Source organism: Phalacrocorax carbo, chromosome 2, assembly GCF_963921805.1.
Source record: "Phalacrocorax carbo chromosome 2, bPhaCar2.1, whole genome shotgun sequence".
In the NCBI taxonomy this organism is placed as follows: Eukaryota; Metazoa; Chordata; class Aves; order Suliformes; family Phalacrocoracidae; genus Phalacrocorax; species Phalacrocorax carbo.
The window spans coordinates 162,569,923-162,585,744 of NC_087514.1; the positions used below are offsets into that span (position 1 = coordinate 162,569,923).

Genomic DNA, 15,822 nt, shown 5'->3' on the forward strand with positions numbered 1-15,822 from the left:
AGTTCCACCTGAACATGAGGACAAACCCCTTCCCTGTGCGGGTGCCAGAGCAGGGGCACAGGCTGCCCAGAGAGGCTGTGGGGTCCCTTCCCTGGAGACATTCACCCCCCGCCTGGACGCGGCCCTGTGCCCCTGCTCTGGGGGTGCCTGCTCAAGCAGTGGGGTTGGATGAGGTGATCTACAGAGATCCCTTCCAACCCCCACAACTGATTCTGTGATTCTGTGACTGTTTTTTGGGAAGGTGAGCTGAATTGGTAGGAGTCTTGTGCAGATTTGCAGTTCTGCCTACACTTGTGTGTGGGTGGAAGGTGCTGTGCATGTCACCTTCCCAAATGTTATTGCATGGAGCATTGCTATAGCTCGTCGCTAACATAGCATCAGTGCCTGTGTAAGGACTGGTTAGATCTGCCGGGCTGCATTCAGAAGGGATCATGGTGTGGTCCTGAGTCTGGTCTCTGGCTTGACTGTTGGGGCAATATGGATGAAGTGATGTGTATTTTGATGAGTGTTACTGAGCGGTGTTTGTTAGTTAAAGGATCATTGCAACACCTTTGCTGATGCACAGAAAATAAGGCTAAATTTTGGGGTTTTATTACCTTTACTTCCTCCCCTCCTTTTATATCCGTGTTTGTTTACGCATTGAGATGGCAGATAGTTTTCAAGGGAAGAGCAGGGAATTTGTAGTCATGTCATTGATTCCCTTCTGATAGACCACAGAGGAGGTCTGTTGGATGAAGTGATCTCTGAAGGTCCATTCCAGTTCTACCGTTCTTCCTAGGATTCTATTTATAGCCTACATAGTGTCTGAGCTCAGCACAGGACTGTTCACCCCTTGACACGTTCTATGGAAGCTGTGTGACCTGGTGTGCAGACCACAAGGTGGGAAGTGGGGACTTCTGGCGTCTCTGTGGGCCGCTCCTCCTACATAGCAGTTTGGTTGTGTCATATGGTGCAGCGGTGCTTGGACTAGCCCTCTGCAGCTGTGGATCCTGCACTGCAGGTAGGTTGCTCTGCTGTTGCAGGTCCAAGACAGTGTCCCTACATGTGCCAGCTTGGGGCCAGCCTAAGCAGAAGTCCTTGGCGCTGGGTGGTCTTATGACATATATATGCGGTCATGACCACGTCACTTGACACTTAGTCTCTTAGTGCTCTCTGTGAGGGACCTGGACATCAATCTGCAGGATAGATGAAAGGGCTTAATTTCAGAGAGAAGAGCAACTGGATACAACATAGGATCTCAGGACAGAATTGTTTTGGTTTTGCTTCACGCTTTGGTCTTCAATAAATCACTTGGGCTCCCATTTAATGTTGTCCTGGAACAGTGTACTCTATATGTGTAATGGTTGTGTTTGTACTGAAGCATTTGACTCTTTCTTTGTATGGAAAAGGAAGGTGGTGAGAACAGTGGGATGGTGTGTTAGGTGGAAATGGCGTTGGAAGGACTTGGTGATTTCTAGAGGGAGAGATGTGGCCTCACTGTAGGTGTTCAGTCACTGCTTCAGAAGCTGACCACATGCTTACTAAGTGGGTCAGGTCTTGCACATGGAGGTGAAGTGGGGTAAGAGGACTGAGCATGGGTCTGAGGGAGACATCTTCGGGAAGGCTGGTCCCCAATGCACCTTGCTGAGCACTGACTGATCATCCAAAATGGTACTGGAACCTGAAGTGGTTATCTGCTGTCAGCTGGGAACTGTAATTCCTGACAGTTGGAAGAATAATGAACTCATTTTTAACACAGTTGTTGGGTTGCCATTCTTCTTCATCCTCAATGAGTCCAAGTGACCTGTGCCTTTTATATTGGTTTTCTCAGCCTCAATGATGGGAAAAAAATTGGAGCAGAGAACGTGTCCTAAAGCAGCATGTCGCACCTCTCACTGCTGGCACAGAGCAATTGCTCCAACTCACAGTCCATTTCCATCTGCCCCCCCTCCACAAGGGTCCAAGACCTCTTTATAATTTGATCAAAATGTAGCTGTGCACCAGCAAGTGCATATGACACTTGTAAAGGTGCCCACGTCTCCAATACAGCACATTGGAAGGACCGTGGTCAATGGTGGTGAAAAATTGCTGTGTTTAAATACGACACCAAGGTAAAAATAATACTAAAAACCTGCAGAAGTTTGTTTAAAAAGCACCAGCGTGTTTGTTGCCTAACTTTTTTTTTCTTTTTTTTTTTACAAATATGATTTAAATATTCTTAATTCTGGTTATGAAATGCTCTGTGTGTGTTTTCTGATGATTAAAACCTCCAGGAATGCTTATCTAGTCTGTTCAGCGTATGTATGTATAACTCAAAAGTTTAGGTCTTTAGTACTTTTCTGGAGCAAGTGGGACCTTTGCTTCAGCAGGAGGGTAATCTGAGGTGTGGGACATGGGCGAATGATGCTTATTTACAGCATTGCCTCGACAGAGCAGGTGTGTTTGGAGAAGACGACTGCAGGCTGGGCTCGCAGAAGGCACGGCAGCTTGCTGAAGGAGGAGGGGGGCCTGTTTGCACAGCCATGGTCTGGCCATTTAACCCAATTCGGTGGTTTTTGCGGGGCTGCTGAGACAGAGAGAACTCCCCCAGTCAGTGGGGAGAGAACAGATCCACTCTCCCTATCCCCCATGCAAGCAGGCATTGATGTCTCAGCTCTCTCACGGCTTGTTTTCCTCATTCCTCCATCTAAGGCAATGGTTTTGCTGTTCACTTGCTCCTTGTATGCTGAGAGCTATTTTTAAAAAAGTTCAGGTTGAATTGCAGCAGTTTATCTTATGATAAGGCGCTTCAGGCTTTCTAGCTCAGGTTTTGTTATTTTTGAGAGGTGTCCGTGTCTCCTCCTCCCTTTCCTGGCACCCTGCCCATTGCACCCAGGGCTCCTGCTCAGGGTCACGCCAGGTGGTTTGAGCACCTGGGGAATGTGGGACCGGACCTGCATCGCTGTATTTGGGACATTGCAGCTGTTGCTGCAGCAACAGATTAGGAGTTCACAGGCTCTGGGCTGTGGCTTTGAGCATTGGAAGTAGCTGGGCTGGGAGGCAGAAAGAGGTCTTTATGAGCCCACAAATAACCTTCAAAGGTATCGGAGGCAGTCAGGGGAAATAACTTGCCAGCTATGTTTCTGGCTGGGTAAACATTTTTCTCCTGTCAAGTGTGCTCAAGAGGGGTACAGATTGGGGGGAGAAGTAATATCTTTTATTAGACCAAACTGATAGAGGTGGAAAAAAATAGGCTGCCTTTTAGGTGCGTAAACCCTTCTTCAGAAGGAGCAAATTTTAAGCTTAGCAGGAAAACAGGCTGGAAAAATTGCTCCAAGTTTGATTTAATTATGTTAATCCATTAAAGGAAAAGGTAGCTAGTGTCTGTGGATCAAAAGGCAGGGCTAGCAAAAAAGCTGTGAAAGTTTGTTGTGGGATGAAAGGAACCAGTACCGGCTACCTTTGAAGTGGTGAGGAGTTCTGCAGGCAAATGCTGTGGGAGGAGAAGCATCGTGCCATGAAACCAAACAGCCCTTCTTTTTTTTTTTTTTTTTTTTAATAATGCGCAGAGGAGCTATGGGCATACAGAATTTTCTTAAATGTGGTTAATTTTGCTTTTTAAGGGTCTAGCCCCTGCTTGCAGCTCTCCTAGACTAACTTTAATCTGCAAAAGCAAATGAGAAACAATGGGTTTGTCCAAGAGGCAGAGATTTAGCATGGCTTATCTTGCAGCACTCTGTGCTTTTATAGGAAAGCCCTGACACTCACTGCTGTATTCCTCTCTCTGCCTCCCGTCTTCCCCAGGGCTGCAAGTGGGAGCCGCCCTGTACAGGAGCCAGTTCAGGGCTGGGAAGCCTCTGACAGCTGGAACGGTCAAGGCTGGGTTAAGTTTCTCTTTGGTGCTCCGTAGGGTAAATGCATGCTCTCTGGCTAACAGAGACTTGCTTATTTAATCTTTCCTGTGCTTTAGATCTCTTCATAAGCATCAGTAGCAGGGGACAGAGGTGTGCTCTTGTCATTCCCTGCACACCTCAAATGGGTTTGTAAACACGGTCTGTGTTATGGTCCCTGCTTCACAGCCAAGTTTAGAGGCGCTCAGAGGCAAAGCAGCTCACGCAGTTAGACCTGTGGTGGCCAGCTAAATGTGTCATGGCCCATGCTTTGGTACTATATATGTGGGTATGGCCACATTCCTCCACCAAAATGGGGTGGCCTCGTCTTCTCCCCTTATAGGGAGCAGCCCAGGGGGCAGGGAAGCTGGCTGGGGGCCCATGAGGTGGCATGGATGAAGCAGGCATCAAGCTGGCAATTAGCTATGGAAGGTCACAGGGCAGGGCTTGGGTGCTGGTGTTGCCTAGTTGACTAAATATAAAAATAGTCTAAGGAGCGCAGAGCTCGTCAGAACTCCTCTCGTGGGTTCCGGCCCTGCGTGGTGTACTCGGTGCTGGGGACAGATTCAGGGCTAGGTGCCATGCTGCCACCCTTTTGGCAGCAAAACGGTGCCTGCTGGGGGCTGGACAACAGTTGGAGGGGCGATTTCTAAGTTGGGTGGTGGGTATGACTAGCACACCAGGGTCCCCCGGTCTGTCCCCCATGGCCTGGGGATGTGGCTGGGCCTGTGCACCCTGCTGCAGCCGGGGGTGGCATGCCAGGGTGTGGGGTCAGTCAGCAAGTGCTGGAGAAGCACTGAAACCCTTTAAATCGCTAGAAACCATTGTGTTTTTCATTATTGAACCATCACATCTCCAGCTCCAGGATCCAAGTCACTGGCTGGATATGAGGGGCAGCAGCTGTTTTCCCCAACTCTGCCCTTTTCAGCAAATCTTCCCCCCGTGCCCCCCCCCCCCAATGCCACCCAATTTTAACCCAGGTGTTTGCCCCATTAGCTGAGGAGCGTTGAAGGGTGTGGGGTGCCATGGCTGAACCCCCACAGGTTGTTCCAGGGCCCAGCGCGCTGCACTGCTGGAGGGAGGCGGCTGTGAGAAGGCGGGAAGCGGCCGGGTTTTGTGCCCGAGCCTGTATCTGAAAGCCGCAGAATAAACCCCACAAGGGCAAAGATTTTTGCCCATCCTCGGGCACAAGTATCCAGCTCAGATACCCACCACAGTTCAGCCTCCAAGCAGCTCTCCTCATCTTGTAATGCCAGAGAGTTTACATGCCCTCCTCCCCGAGCTGCTGTGCCCTAACCAAATCTGGCTGTTGGGATGTCGCACGGGCTGTAACTGGGGGGGAAATGGCTTCTTAGCTGAGCTTCGCTGCCCTCTGTGTGTGGGACGTGTGGTGGTGAGAGTGCACGGGGACGGGGCCGTGGAGGAGGACGGTGCATTGCAGAGCACGGAAAAATCTCTGTCGGTGGCTCTGATCCTGTGGAATTTTACCGCGCACGGCGCTGTCAGAGGGGTGGCTATTTTGGGAGCAGAGCGTTGTAATGAACCGCAGACGTAACCCTACTTTCCCTCCCTGCTGAGCTAAACCAAACACCTCTTGGATCCTGAGTTCTTTTCCATTGCAAAAGTCCCTGGTAAATCTCTGGGACAAGGGTCTGTCGGTATCGTGCCATAGCTCTTTGTGTTCATCAGGAGAAATTTCTTGTATGATTTGTGGATTAGCCACTGAAACTTTTACGTAAGTGATAAAACTTGCCATTCAGTGCCTTCGACAGTTTCGGGTTTTGGTGTTGCAAGATCCTGATCACTCAGTGTTTTAAGGGTATCATTCTCGCCTTTCCTTAACTGGGGTGAATTCCTGGTAGTGTTGCCATAGCTTTTTGTTTTCCCTGGGGAAATTTAGAGGGTAGTTGAATTTCTTTGTTATCGCTGTACATTATGATATAACCTATTTATTTGCTAGTCTATTCTCTTTTGCTGTTTTCTCAATGCTCTTACTGACACGTTAAGAGCCCAATCACTTAACATTACATTGGAGGTGTGTGTTTATTTACATACATAATTATTTTGGAGACTGGTTGGATCCTGTCATTGTGGTGATAAGAATTATTTGTATATGTGCTATAGTTTTACTAATTATAATTAAAAAAAAAGAATTGGTTTAGCTTTTTTGAACAGATTTTTGCCTTCCCCTCAAGCCCATTCCTGAGCACTAGTTTCCGTCCCCTTTTGCAAGGGGACGTAAAGGGAAGGGTTGGTTTTGATCTAAACAGGGTCTTTGATCTGTTGACTATGCAATTTTGCCAACAGTTATGAGTCACCTGAGGGACAGCATGGAGTAGAGGGGGGAATAGGAGGCAGGAACTCTCAAAATGAGCTTTACCCCTGAAAAAAGGGTCTGTGAGATCATATAACTGTACCCTAAAACCACAGATGTCCATCATGCCAAATGGTCAGTAAAACATGTAGCTGTCAAAAGCCTCTGATGGGTTGATTTTGTTTCTTTTCACAAAGCAGTTCCTGGTTGTGCTATAAAAGCAAAATTCAAAATCCAAAATGATGTCATTTATGGAGAGCGAAGGTTTACTCTCGATTTCCCAGGTGAAGTTTTAATAATCTTCTATACTTATTAGAAGGTGCACCCTTTAGTATCATAACTCCTTGATAAGGAGAAACGTGCTTTCAAGAAACCCCAGCACCTCACAGCATTAGTTAGCTATGTGAGTTTGTGCGTCCCAGGCTTAATATGTCAGTGAGCAAACTCTTGCCAAGAAATCCTGCATATCAGAAGGGTCTTTCCTCACTTCCTCCTGTATAATTGCTCTGCGTGACCTGCGGAGCTGTGCCCTGCCCTCGAGTCATACACAGGGGTGACCTTGCCATCCCTTGGGTGGGGTTGCAGGAGGGTGAACGACAGCAGGGTCCAGCTGCCGGTGAGCCTTTGCTGACTTGCAAAAGGAACGTGCTTCACTGGTATGTCTGCTGCAGTGCACAGGAATCTGGACTGAGGGAGGGTAATTGGATATTTTTTTCTCTTTATCAGATACTGAACAGTGTTCCAGACAGTGGCAAAATGATTTGTGCATGTGGGTTTAATTTACATGAAGGTTTAGCGGCATCTCTGTCACTAGATGGACGAATGCAGCAATGTAGGTCATTCATGGACAGCCCTTCTAAGGGGAGTGAGGTACAAAACAGTATTTGTAGCTGCCTGTTGCAGTGTATGGGTCTCTTTTTCACTTGCTATGGGGCTTTTGTTATGGTCTAAGTCAGACTCTTGAGCTTAAGCTTCTAGCTCGCTGGTCTCCTTCCTAGTATTGACTAGGACAGTCACTGTCACACTGTTTACTTACTAATTGATCCCTTCTGCTATTTAGAATCATAGAATCATTTAGGCTGGAAAAGACCCTTAAGATCATTGGGTCCATGCTGTCTTGGTACCTCTGCCTCTGGTATTCTGCACATGGCCTGAATCCTGGTGGCAGTACATGTCTATTGACGGTGTTTGCAGGTACTGATGAAACCCAGAAGTCCTGAGTTTCTCTTCATCTCCAAGCTTTTCTTCCCTCTGGCTTTTGGAGAAAAGGCAGCATTTGTCTTCACAAGCAAGTTCTTTGATTCCTGCTTTCACATAGGTTAGTGTTGCCTAGTTCCCTGGACCAGGAAAGCAAACCCAGGGCTGGTATGACATGGACCTGCTAACGAAGGCAGCGGGCAGTCCAGGCTGCTGTTGGTCCAGTGGACCGAAACTTTCGCTGTAACGTGTGGGCCAAGTTTGGTGTTACCCCATGCTCACACTGCAAATAGAAATGAAGAGGTGGTGTGGCCCCTGTACATTCTATGCTACTGGAGGTTTGCTCTGCGCTTCATAAAGAAAAAAAAAAAAGAACTGGAAAGAGCTTGGGAATGAATTAAGGATTACTCTAATGAAAAAAAGCTATGTGTTTCCATTGAAGAGTTAAAATGGGATGAGATAGCAGCCTGTGAATACCTGCAGAAGATGGGGGGAAGGATTCTGTTAATAGAGGGGCCTCTAAGGTACAGGGATATCAAGATCTAATGAGTAGCATGCGAAGTGATCTATTCTCAAACTGGAATTTAGAGAGATATTTGTAACAGAGAGATTATTGGAATAAGTGCGTGAGCTCTTCGAACTGAGGCTTCCTGGATGGCTTTCTGAAAGAGACTGTTTTGCGTGACTCCAGGTCAAGATTGTGATGTAAAGGCTGCTAAATTAATTTCTGTGGCCTTTGAGTACAGCCAGGAAGGCTAGATCAAGTTAAATCCTTTCTGAATTTAAGCTCCATTAACGTATTTAGCTCTGGTTGCAGACTTGTGTAGTATTGAGCAAGACTTTTGTCTGTCTCAGATTCCTGTCCATCAAATGAGGCATAAAAAACAGCTCATCTCTCTTTCTGTGTGACAGTTTAGCTGAAAGTCCATCAGGACAGGGACTGCCCTTTGCAGGTACTGAGTCACGCTCAGATAGTGAGTCTTGGATTTCAGTCGAGGTTCTTGTTGGTAAATGATAAAAGTTGTATACTAGTTAAGTTTAAAAAAAAAAATTTTCCAAAAACAGAGAGAATGAAAAGCTGATGTGCTTTGTAGGCCAAAGTTAAGATTGTTAGTGTCATAGTCATGGTTCCATATTTCTTTTCACTATGTTTTATTACAGAATCACAGAATGGTGGGGTTGGAAGGGCCCTCTGGGGCTCACCCCGTCCCACCCCCTGCTTGAGCAGGCACCCCCAGAGCAGGGGCACAGGGCTGCGTCCAGGCGGGGGGTGAATGTCTCCAGGGAAGGGACCCCACAGCCTCTCTGGGCAGCCTGTGCCCCTGCTCTGGCACCCGCACAGGGAAGGGGTTTGTCCTCATGTTCAGGGGGAACTTCCCGTGTTCTGACTTGTGCCCGTTGCCCCTTGGCCTGGCGTTGGGCACCACTGGAAAGAATCTGGCCCCATCCTCCTGACACCCACCCTTCAGATATTTATAAGTATTGATGAGATCCCCCCTCAGCCTTCTCTTCTCCAGGCTGAACAAGCCCAGGTCCCTCAGCCTCTCCTCACAAGGGAGATGCTCCAGTACCCTGAGCATCTTGGTATTTCAATATTTTTCTTTTCCGCTATATCTTTGAAGTCTTGCCTTTTGAAAGGGCTTTTACTGAAGGCAACAATGTTTCTGTGAGGCTTCCCATCGTCTACTCGTCCCCTCTCAGCCTTCACAGAACTTTTCCCTCTGCCTGGGGATATCCCCAGCAGTTTCATCACCTTCCAGCGAGGTGGATGCTAGCAATGGTGGGTGCTGCTGGAATTTACACAGGCACAATGGCTGAACCGGGCTATCAACATTACAGCTGCAAAAAGCACAGTGGGATCTTCAGTGACCACAAGCGGTCACGTCTGTGGTTTTACGTTGGATCCAAGCGGAAGTGTATATGACACCGTGCGGCCCCTCGGCTACATGCTCCAGCCTTGCTCAGTCATGACTCAGAGGACAATATTCTTCCCTTCTGCAACGCCCAGGATTTTTCCCCGACTTTTCCCAGCCCCAGCTCTGCCTGGTGTGTGAGAGGCTGAAATCAGAGCTTGCCATGTTTTACAAGACTGTTTTACTTCTGCAGGCTTTTCTGTGTGCTTCATCCAGCTGGTGCTTTTTTTTGCAGTGTTGATGGAAGCAGCTTCATGGAACTACCGTAAGCTGCCTCTTAGTAATGACCTATTAGTGAAGCCAACAATAACAGCACTGTCTAGACCATCTGAACACAGCTAAATTATTCCTTTGTCCCTTCTTCATTTACTTTCTCTCTCTCTCTCCTGACTGTTGAATTGTTTTGGGTGGTCCGTGTTGACCTTCAGACTCCCTATTTCTCCCTTGCCTTTTTTTCTTCTCATTCAGCAGCGAGCCTGCTGTACTAAGACTGAAACTCCAAGTTCCTCTCTCCTGCACACACACTAGAACCAAAGCCATGTAACAGCACGGGAAACGTGTATCTGAAGGGCAGAAGGATGTGTCATCTTGCGGCTTTTTGATTTCACTTCGTAGTTGATTTCACTAAGTGCCGAATGCCTTAGATTCGCAGTGGTAGTGCCTGGGACCTGTGAGTTTTAACATCTTGCAGAACTGAAACTTGATGAGACAAGAAGGTATTCTGATTTTTATAAGATCCTGACAAAATGGATCAGAATACTTTTATTAGAGTATAAAACCAACCTTCCCATGTCCACTGTAGCTCTGCTTGTCATTGCTTCCTGGGAGGGCTCTTGACTTATTTCTTCCATATGTTCATCTCCTCTATGTGACTATGGATATTTCCCCCCGCCCCCAAACCTTTGGGAAATTAATAACTTTGAGACCTTGGTTATATTTGGTTGGAAGCGGTCCTTGATTGGGTGGGCTGGCGACCTGAGCAAATGAGCATGGTCACAGGAGGATGATGTAAGAAGTGCAAAATTGGGGTGATGGTGGGAAGTAGGGAAGAAAGAAATGAGTTTCCTATTAAGTGAAAGAGCTGAAATAAAGAGCTGAGGATGGAAGAAGAGACACTGGGGACGAGGGGACAGTGCTAAACACAGTTGATTATTACATTTCACTTTCGCTGTCTGTGTAATCAGCTTTTCTTTGTCCTGCTCTTCCATAGTACAAACATTCCTGTTTACATGTCGTGCTGGGGAGAAAGAGCGAGCAGGCTTTGTTCAAGTAATTCATCCTGTCAACCTACAATACCTTCAGTGAATCTGTACAAAACGGGGCAAGAGTGAAGCTTCACCAGAAGGCTGTTTGGGGGGAAGAACCTGCTCGTGTTGCGCAAAGTCAGTGGTTTCCATGAGGCTTTGAGTCCATCTGAGCTCTGTGGATACTTCATTGGTGTTGTGCAACTTGCAGCTGTTTTGCTCTGGAGCCGTGGTGGAGCCTGGGAAGATGTTTGCTGTGCAGTCTTGATGCTGCCTTCTCACAAGGCTGAAGCATATTTGGGTCCTGCCAGTGCTAGATCAGGAGAACCTGATCTTGCATGTCCCTTGGGCATGGGTTTCCGATCGATTCCGTGGCATTTTCCCCTGGGGAGAGCCATCCATCCCGCACCCTCTGCTCAGTCAAACCAAGGCAAACGGAGAGCGAGCAGCCTGTGACGCCCCTTTTGCTGGAGAGGCTTGGGAGTGGCATTTGGATTTAATTATCCAGTAAGTCTCAGTGCTTGTTTGAATTTTGACTGAACTGGCTGAGCTGGCTGCTTGTTTCCATGGAACAAGGTTCTCCACCCTTCTTGGGAGTCAGCTCGGAGACCCCAAGAGCAGTAATTAGGACAAGCAAGAGGCTTAGTCTGGAAAGCATCAGTTCCTGTGCAAAGCTGTCATGGAGAGGACTGGGAACTGTCGGTTTTGCAACCAATGATGCAAATTGTGCTCCTGCTCTGAAGTTGCTTCGGAGCATGGTGTGGGTTTTTTTCCTCTTTGTTTTGAACAGTTGAGGCTTCGGTTATAGTCCCTCTGAAATTGCGGTTCTCTTGGACTAAAAACACAATGTTAGAGGTTGTTAAAAAGCTACTTAAGCACATAGAAATACATAACTTCAAGAAAGTAACATATTTCTGCTTGTGCTCAGGCCGTGTTCTTTCACGCTCCAGCAGCAGAAAACAACCTTCCCTGTTCGTTTAAGAAGTTTTCGTATCTTATTTTGTAGCAGTGATGGCATGGATGAGTATTTTGGTTTTTTGACAAGTAACACTCATGTTTTATAATAAAAAACTCTCAAATGCTCTCCAGAATGCTCTTTGGCATAGGCTTTTTAGTAGATGGAGGAACAAAGATGCTGAGTTGACAGCCTAAATATTAGAAAAGTATTCTTTTTTTTTTTTTTGGCCCAGTTTTACACCACTGATTCTAGGCTGATTAAGTTGATGTTGGGTATTTTGGAAAATAGGCTAAATTTAAGCAGTTACTGAAAGTGAGTAGATGCTTCTTGCTTTGCTGTCTTGGGAGAGATGCAGAAGGACGCTTCTGGCTGGGATGCGTAGCCTGACTTTCTAAGGAAATGTGACTTTCACAATCATGCAGGTGGGGGTGCGGCACGAGGAATTTTTAAACCGATATTTGATGGACTCAGAAGACCGTGTTGCAAAAAGTTTTGACAAAATTGATGGGTAGGTAGTGGAGGAAGACTCAGTCATTGCTTTGAGGGCAATGTAATATAAACCCAACCTTTCCTGGACATCGGAAAGCCCTTGGTGTTTAAGGAGAGGACAGAAGTCCATGGGAAATTGGCCTTCCTTGCTTTCTCAATCAGTGCACAACTTGTCACGGGTGAGTTTGACTACCCTGACTTGATGGCCAGCATAAGCCCCGTGCGGTAGGATAGGCAGCAAGGACGTCCAGGCTTGCTGTACACCCTGCAGAGGTGATGTTTCAATCGCAGTCTCTCTGCGTTTTGCAGGGTTGCCCACTTCCAGCTTCCTTCTAGCGAAGTTCCCTTGCCATCTCCTATGACTGCCGTCTGTACGAGGGACAAAGTAACCTACCCTGCAGGAGTAACGCTGAAGCAGTGACTCTGAATGCTCATCTCTAGTGGTAATAGTGATAGGGTCCACTTTGGCTCAAAGATTTGTCTCTTTTTTTGATGTCTTCAGTGATGCCATGTGCTTGTCAGACATCCTAGCAAAAGCATGGTTCATGCTATTGCTCTCGGCCGTGTGGTTAATCCTCTTGGGTACCCGTGGCGTGTGGTGGGAGCTCTCTGGAATGTGGTCTGTGCAGGGTTTGGGCCAGCTCTTGGGGGCTGCCAGGTCTTTCTCTTGGGAGGAACGGTGGGAGCAGCTGACAGTCACTCCAGGAAAATTTGAAGTTACTCCGTCCCTGTTTGTTGGTTTATTATTATTTTTTATTATTATTACTATTGCCCTGCAGCAAACCCTGCAGTCCCTCCTTGCGACAGGCAGTGCTGACTCTTATAATTCTGGAACATCCCAGCAGGGCACTGATGGGTTAACCAGAGATGCATCTCCTGGCAGATGCTGTCAAGTGTGTCCCAGGGAGGTTTGGAGGTGGGAGAGCGGGGGTCAATCTAGTGGTTTTGCTAGCGCAAGCCCGGCTCTGCCACTGCCTGCGGAAGCCCTGTTTCTCCATGACTTTAGGGACCGTGTTTTGTGTCAGGGAGTTCAGGAAACTTTTGTTGTCACTCGGGCTGGAAAAAAGAAAGGGGTGAGGGGCATTTTAGAGATTATAGCTTTGGTGGAAAATTCCTGGAGGGCGGGGGGGGGGGGGGGAGGGGGGCGTTTGGTTTTGTGTTTTGTTTTCTTTTTTTTTTTTAAACTTGTCCCTCCCCCCTTTCCCTTCCTGCTCCACAAAAAAGGGGATTTTTTTTTCTTCTTTTTTTGTGTTGGGTTTTTTTTCCTACTAAAAAATCTGTCTGGAAAACTGTGCTTGTCCCCAGAGGTCCCTTTTAACAAAAACGAAAACCACCACCAAACTCCAACCTGAACCCCAAATTATGGGAATATTCTTGGGGTTTTTTTTTGTGTGTGTGTGTTTTGTTTGTTTTTTCCCCTGCACTAGAACTGAAAGTCATCTTTTTCTTGAGTGTTTTCTTGTAGCATTTCAGGTTGTGCTCCCTGTCATCCCTCTGGGAAAAACGTACCTGTGTTTTTAGTGGGTAGGGAAATGTGGAAGGGAAGAGGAATTGCACTTTAAGGTACTTTGATATTAATTTTATTAATTATGCATTTTTATTGATATATAAATATATATATTCTATTTTAAATATGTATATAGACACACATTGCCTATAGGAAAATATAGGTGATTTCCTAGTGCCTGACGCAGGAATTAGAGTTCATTTCTGAGTTCTAAAATAAAAGTGGCACTGGTTTTTAAACAATTTCCCCCCATTTTTTCCCCCGTATTTCTTTAATGAGATGGCTCTGGGTGCACAGCACACATGAGAAGCCTTTTTCTCAAATCTTTTTTTTTTTTCCACAGCTTCAGTCCTGATACAACCCAGCAGGAGGAGTGGGAAAAGAGGTGATGGTGGTGCGTCCAAGCATGAGGATGCAGGACATATACCTCCCTGGGGAAAAGAACCTCAGTATTTGGGTCCAGTCCTGTCTTATTTCATATAGTTTTCGTTATCTTTCACGTCTTTGCCGACTTTGAGTTAAATCTGCAGGCTGGCTTGGCATGGGGGCGGCTTTAACCCTGGAGACGCTCCATTTTACACAAAATGCAGTAGCTGTATTTGTATTTTTATGGTAATAGCCACATGTGCCTAATACCTGCCTGTCTTGACTGTCATGAACATGCAGCAGGTTCTCAAACTCTCCTAACGAGTATGCTGTGCCCTAGGTCTTGATAGGGCTTTTAGTGCTCGTAGTTGGTATTTTGCAATGTAATAATCTATAGCTGCTTTAAAAGACCACGATCATAGATGTGAAAGTGTTGAAAAGGAGGCGATTGGTTTCAGATCAAACAGGTCCTTCGAAGTTCTCTAGTTACTGCAGAAATACCATACGGGCTCTTAGTGTGTGTCTCTCTTCTGTCCAGCATAGTTGGGTTTGTTACCTCTTCTAATGAGTTTCTTGCCCTCTCCCATGGTTTCTCACTGGCTCTAGTTTTGAAAATCGGTTGTGGCTCTTGAGCTTCTTCAGTGAAGAGGGAGGAAATGGGGAGATGAAGAACTGTGGTGTACTCCTGAGCTTTCTGGGTCCTGAAAGGTTTCTGTCCTGTAGAGCACACCACCTTATACCTCACAAACTGGATCCAGCCCCCTAGACAGTGCATTTGGCCTATGGGTCTCTCTCTAAAGGGTCCCATGGGCAGCAGACATGGGCTGGGAGCTGGAGGAGCAGTGGCCACCCACACTCAGCCACTGGCTTTTCTGAGGGTGTGTCTCACCTGTGATGGAGACCTGTATTTTCAAGACACGATGGGCTGAGAGGGACTGTGGTGTGGTCTTTGAATGCCTGTCTTAATAGGAAGGCTAGACATCGTGCCTTTTGACCCATTGGTTTGAAAGACTGTATTTGCAATGCTGTATTTTTACTATGCACTTCCAGGGGTGAGGTTGCCATCCACGCTTCAGTCATCTCTCCTTCTTTTGCAGATGAAGAAGAAGCTCTGAACTCTATTATGAAGGATTTGGCAGCGTTGGGCAAATGTGGGGGGCTGCTGGACAACAACAGGAATAAAAACAGTGTCCACTCCAGCAAACAGGTAAGGCGTTGCTTGAGTCCACCCCAAACTCCAATAGACCAAAGAGGTGGGCGTGATGCTTCCCATGCTGGGAGAACAAAGTTTAAATGCTAGAAATGAAGTTAACAAGTGCTGCAGGAGCTCAGCAGATCAGAAATAACATAATTTTACTGAGGCATAAGCTTTAGGACCTCTTTCTGAGGGGCTGAAAAGAAGCTACAGGCATCCCCATATCATGGAGGAGCAGAGGAGAAGAGTGATACCCCAAATCATTCACAAATATAGCAATAGAGCCTGAAACTTGTAATAAATCTCAAATCCTGCCTCAAGGCACTCCTTTCTCTTGCTTAGCACTGAAGGAAGTAGAACTTGTTACAGGCTATGTAAGATTTGGATTAGTCAAATGTTTTCTATTGACAGTGTTGATGAAATACGATATTTATCATGTGCACATTTTACTTCAGATATTTGAAAGACAGACTGCCAATTTTGAGCTGTAGACACCCAGGCTCTTTTGGGAGGAATAATGTCATTCTTATATAAAGTGTTTAAATATTAATTACTGGTGTTTATCTTTATGCTCCTAAAATGAAACGTTTTGGCCCTGTTGCGCAGTCGGAATTGATTTGGTGAGCAAAAGCATTGTCCCTTGAGCAATGTCAGAAATTATTAGCTGACATTAATATAATAGCTAAAGTGGATTTAATAGCCTGTTTCTGTATGGAACAAATAGTACGCGAACACAAAAGTTGTGAAGACAGAATTCAGTTGTCAAAAGAACGAGAAAAAAAGAAGGGGGA

At 46.5% G+C, this 15,822-nt stretch overlaps 1 protein-coding gene across 2 annotated transcripts in view; it reads left to right on the plus strand.

Annotated features, from left to right (window-relative positions):
• LOC104050582 (mitogen-activated protein kinase kinase kinase 3) overlaps positions 1-15,822 on the plus strand; it is an 85,371-nt gene that overhangs the window by 26,555 nt on the left and 42,994 nt on the right. For both annotated transcript variants that reach the window (XM_064445121.1, XM_064445120.1), the window contains exon 3: positions 14,934-15,043. In XM_064445121.1, coding sequence (XP_064301191.1) covers positions 14,934-15,043 — 110 coding nt within the window. The remainder of the gene's footprint in view (positions 1-14,933; positions 15,044-15,822) is intronic.